The sequence below is a fragment of the Chenopodium album genome, chromosome 1, assembly GCF_948465745.1.
Source record: "Chenopodium album chromosome 1, dcCheAlbu1.1, whole genome shotgun sequence".
Taxonomy (NCBI): Eukaryota; Viridiplantae; Streptophyta; class Magnoliopsida; order Caryophyllales; family Amaranthaceae; genus Chenopodium; species Chenopodium album.
In genome coordinates, this window is record NC_137834.1 from 56,759,982 (window position 1) to 56,765,142 (window position 5,161).

General features: G+C 42.5%; 2 protein-coding genes across 2 annotated transcripts; both read left to right on the forward strand.

Moving 5' to 3' along the window:
• The first annotated feature begins 1,366 nt into the window (after positions 1-1,366).
• Positions 1,367-2,389, forward strand: LOC145633008 (uncharacterized). Its single transcript, XM_081685323.1, has one exon. It carries the CDS (start codon positions 1,367-1,369, stop codon positions 2,387-2,389), a length of 1,023 nt encoding a protein of 340 aa, XP_081541449.1.
• A 451-nt stretch (positions 2,390-2,840) lies between these two features.
• LOC145633022 (putative mitochondrial protein AtMg01250) lies at positions 2,841-3,248 on the forward strand. Its single transcript, XM_081685333.1, has one exon. The coding sequence runs from the start codon at positions 2,841-2,843 to the stop codon at positions 3,246-3,248; it is 408 nt and encodes a 135-aa protein (XP_081541459.1).
• Positions 3,249-5,161: the final 1,913 nt, after the last annotated feature.

Genomic DNA, 5,161 nt, shown 5'->3' on the forward strand with positions numbered 1-5,161 from the left:
CGAACCCTAATCTCAGTGTGGAGGGCGAAGGATGATGTAGCAATTCGAATGGTCGAGTCTAATCTTTTTGCTTTCTAATTCTTCAATGTGGAGGAAAAGGAGCGTGTTATGCAGGGCAGCCCGTGGTTTTTTGATGACAAACTTGTTGTTCTTAAAGAGATTTCTGGAGATGAGCAGCCATCGGAGGTCTCTTTCACGCACTCCCCCTTCTAGGTGCACCTTGAGGATGTTCCTTTTAACAAACGCACTACTGCTATTGCGAAGGAGGTAGGCGATTGCCTAGCAGGTTTCCTTGATTTTGAAAACACAGACCCCATTGGCTGGGAGAAAGTTATGAGAATCAAGGTTCTACTTGATATTAAAAAAACCCTTGAGGCGTGGTTTAAAGATTGCTACAGGCCTTTCTTCCTCGAAGTGGGTGGGTTTGAAGTATGAGAGATTGACAGATTACTGCTACTTTTGTGGTAGATTAGATCATACTGAAAAGGATTGTCAATTCCTTGACTGTAATGAAGCATCAAAAGAGGAAGTTGTTTTCCAATACGATCCTTTTCTTTGCAGATCACCTCATAAAAGATCTCGTATTTCAGAGTCAGAACGTGCAAGAGAGGATTCTCTCTTAAAGAAGATTAAGGAGAAACATGTTAAGAAAAGGCCTAGCTATAATGATCCCGGGATAATTAAGCTAGGACCTCCAGGGGTGGCAAAGAAGCTCATGTTTGAATTCCCGCAAACATCTCAGAGCAATGAGAGTGGTGGAATTTTGCCTTTGAAAATAGCTGGTGGAGAGCAGCCTTTTTCTGAGTTGACAAGTGAAGAACAACATGAGGGTATGGAGCATGATGCGCAGCACATTGTAGCGTCTGGTTTGAGAACGTGGAAAAACCTCACCCAAAAAAAGGAGTACAGCTCTTCCACTGCAGTTACTAATGAAGCTAGCAAAAGAAAGAGACTTCATGATATTATTAGTGATGCTGACAAGCAAGTACCAGAACAGGAGAAGAAGGCAAGACTTGATTCAAGCATGCTCATTGATTCAGAATTCATGACAGTATTCGGAGTTGGTGTTACCCAACCCCGCGAACAACAATAAGTATTTTATGTTGGAACGTTCGGGGATTTGGCAACCCCCGAGCCATTCGTGCACTACGTAGGTGGTGTGATACCATTGCCCCGGACCTTGTCTTTCTTTCAGAGACAAAGATCGGTAAGTCTGCGTGTGAAAATAAAAAAAGCTTCTCTTGGCTTTGATTGTGCTTTTAGTGTTGGTAGTGTTGGTCTTTTTGGTGGTTTGTGTCTCTTTTGGAGTAGTAATAAAATTAATTTCTCTTTAGTGTCTTTTTCTAATAATCATATCTGTGGTGATATGAATTCGGTGGAGTTGGGAAGATGGAGGTTTGTTGGTTTATATGGCTGGCCAGAATGCTTTAATAAACATAAGACTTGGCTCTTGATCCGTGAATTGTGTGGGCAGTACCAGGGTCTTATCCTCATAGGTGGTGATTATAATGAAATATTAAACTCTGATGAAATTCAAGGAGGGGCTGATATTGCTAGGAGAGATATCCCGACTTTTCGTGATACTCTTGAAGCCTGTGACTTGCGTGACCTGGGGTGCGGTGGGTCTTGGTATACTTGGGAACGAGGCAAGGAGGAAGGGAGGATAGCCCGGGAGAGATTAGACCGATTTTGTGGCAATTCTGATTGGTGTTCTTTATTCCATGAAGCTCAAGTTGAACATTTGGTTAGGCTCAAGTCGGATCATACCCCGATTTTAGCTCGTCTCAAGAGGCCAAAGCGGAAGAGGAAAAGGGGCAAAAAGTGTTTTAAATTCGATACCGGATGGCTTTTAGATGGTGCTTGTGAGACAACTGTGAGACAAGTTTTGGAGGAGTCTGATGGGTTGATGATGGAACAGCAGTTAGAATTATTAATGGGAGCTTTGAGGAAATGGAGTAGTAAAAAATTCAAGAATCTAGATAAACAAATCAATGATACGGAGCTGCTTTTGAAGGAAGTGCAGGGGAGAAATTTAAGCGACGAAAATCTGAAATTATGCTCTTCTTTAATGGCGAAGCTTGATGATCTGTTCAATAAGCAGGAAGCGTATTGGTATCTGCGATCCCGTGTTTCTGAAATTAAAGACGGTGATAGAAACACCAAGTATTTTCACCACAAAGCCTCTCAGAGAAGAAAGAAAAATGAGATCAAAGGTTTGTTCAACGAAGATGGTGTTTGGTGCAAAGATGAAGAAGATTTAGAGCACATTGTGACTAATTTTTATGAGGATCTCTTCTCCTCGTCTATGCCTACTCTTGAGGGGTGTGAAAAGGTGCTTGAGTCTGTTGGTGAAGTTGTCTCCCATGAACAAAATATCGAGCTACTTTGACCTTTTTCCAAAGATGAAGTTTTTGCTGCCCTTAGTTCGATGCATCCCTGCAAAAGCCCAGGGACCAGATGGGATTCATGCCATATTTTATCAAAAATTTTGGCACATTGTCGGGAATGATGTGACTAGTCAAGTGTGTGGAATTTTTCATGGTGCTCGCTCCCTAAAGTCGATCAATAAAACTAATATTGCTCTCATTCCGAAGGTCAATTCACCCTCATCGATGTCTCAGTTTCGGCCGATTTCTTTATGTAATGTCTTATATAAAATTGCTTCGAAAGCAATTGTTCTCCGATTGAAGAATATTCTCCCTGGGATTATTTCAGAAAATCAGAGTGCGTTTGTTCCTGGTCGTTTAATTACTGACAATGCTCCTATAGCTCTGGAAATTTTCCACACCATGAAAAAATAGAGTACAAGTAAAAAGGGGTCGATATCTTTGAAGTTAGACATGAGCAAGGCATATGATAGGGTGGAGTGGTTTTTTCTGGAGAGTTTGCTTCTGAAAATGGGGTTTGCTCGGGACTGGGTTACAATGGTTATGCAATGTGTGTCTACTGTTTCGTACTCCTATATAATCAATGGGGCGGTTTATGGTGATTTGAATCCTTCCCGAGGTCTTAGACAGGGTGACCCGCTCTCTCCCTATCTTTTTATTCAAATTGCAGATGCCCTCTTAGGGATGATTTGCAAGGTTGTTGAGGATAGATCCTTACACGGTGTTCGTGCTAGTAGGAATGGACCGGTGGTTTACCATCTCTTTTTTTTGGATGATAGTTTACTCTTTGCTAGAGCTAACCAAGTGGAATGCTTAAAAATTGTTGATATTCTCAACTTGTATGAAGCAGCTTCCGGATAGAAAATTAACTATGAAAAGTCGGAGGTCTCTTTTAGAAAAGGTGTGTGTGTGTCGAAGCAAAATGAGTTGACTGAATTATTGGGCATGAAAATTGTGGATGCTCATGAGAAGTATTTGGGGATTCCTACTATTATTGGGAGATCTAAAAAATCTGTATTTGCAGCTTTGAAGGATCGCATATGGACGAAACTCCAAGGGTGGAAGGAGAAGCTCCTGTCAAGGGCTGGGAAAGAGGTGCTCATTATATCAGTCATTCAAGCAATACCAACTTATTTAATGGGCGTCTATAGAATTCCCACTGGAATTATTGATGAGATTCGATCACTCACGGCAAAATTCTGGTGGGGGAGTTCGGATGGAAAGAGTCATGTTCATAGGCAAAATTGGGATTCTATGTGCTCTCCTAAATGCCTCAGGGGCCTCGGCTTTCGAGACGTGGCAGTTTTTAACCAAGCTTTGCTTGGTCAACAAGCCTAGCGCCTTATTCGGAATCCCAACTCTCTTCTAGCTCGGGTTTGAAAAAGTAATAACTACCCAAACTCGTCTTTTCTAGATTCCTCTTTGGGTTTGCTTGGTAGTCATTCATGGAAGAGTATTTGGGGGTCAAAGTCCCTAGTGATGGAAGGATTAGTTTGGAGAGTGGGAAAGGGGGTTGACATTGATATATGTAATGACCCTTGGGTGGCGGATGAACAAGGACGCTACATTACTAGTGACAGAGCTAGTAATGTCAATAAGGTATGCGACTTGATTAATAGCAATGGTGAGGAGTGGAACTATGAGCTTCTCACTTCTGTTTTTAATGAGAGGGATGTAGATTGTATTATGTCTATACCTCTTAGTTCCCGCGAGACCGAAGACTCTTTGACTTAGGCGTTCACCATGGATGGAGTTTACTCCGTCAAAACAACATATCTTCTTGGCAAATCATGTAATTTAGATGATTTCCACCATGCTTGGGTTATGATTGGGAAGCTTGATACGACCTCGAAAGTTCGCCAATTTTTGTGGAGGCTATGCACGGCTTCACTCCCTGTTCGAGCCTTGCTCAAGAGAAGGCAAATGACTGAGAACGAATGATGTCCTTGGTGTAATTGTGAAGAGACTTTTCAGCATGCTTTGTTTGAGTGTCACACGGTCAGGAACCTCTGGGAAGAGTGTGAATGCGAAGAGAAGTGGTCGAATTTCTCTCCGATGAGCATCTCTGACTTAATTGCTTCGTGGGATAAGGTGGAGGGGAGAAAACGCCAAACTGGAGTTGCTTTGATGTGGCAAATATGGTGTAGGAGGAATGATAAAATCTTCAATGGGGTAGAGATCTCGCACTTGGCTATTATTGGCAGAGTTTGAAGACTCGTGGCTGATTATAACAAATATTATTCCAAGATTTATGGGAGCATATCCAAAGCAAAAAGCAGCAGCTCTAAGAGATGGATTGCCCCTAGCAGCGGGGTTATCAAAGTGAACTGTGACGCATCTCTTTCGGTTGAAGGATGGGTAGGACTCGGTACGGTGGCAAGGGACGAAGCAGGGGCTGTTCTGTTCGCGGGTTGCAGGCGAATGCTAGGGAAGTGGCCTGCTGTTGTTGCAGAGGCTATGGCAGTCCGGTTTGCTATCAATTTGGGGGTGAGACACGGGCTAAAGAATCTTGTTGTGGAATCAGATTGCCAAGGCATAATCTCAAGACTCCAAGCTACGTCAACTTACTTTTCCGACCTTGCCAAAATTCTCTATGATATTCTTGTTGCTAGTATGCATTTTGATTTTATTAGTTGGTCACATATTAAACGCGAGGGTAACTTTGTTGCTCACCATCTCGCGAGGTTAGTGCCATTTGGGGTTGAGCAGATTTGGGGAAACCATTGTCCTAGTGATATTGCCCCGTATGTACTTATGGATTCTTTGTCCTTAAA

Bases quoted from the DNA above. Each gene is read 5' to 3' on its own strand.
- LOC145633008 (XM_081685323.1), top strand. From the start codon at position 1,367: ATGAATTCGGTGGAGTTGGGAAGATGGAGGTTTGTTGGTTTATATGGC.
- LOC145633022 (XM_081685333.1), top strand. From the start codon at position 2,841: ATGAGCAAGGCATATGATAGGGTGGAGTGGTTTTTTCTGGAGAGTTTG.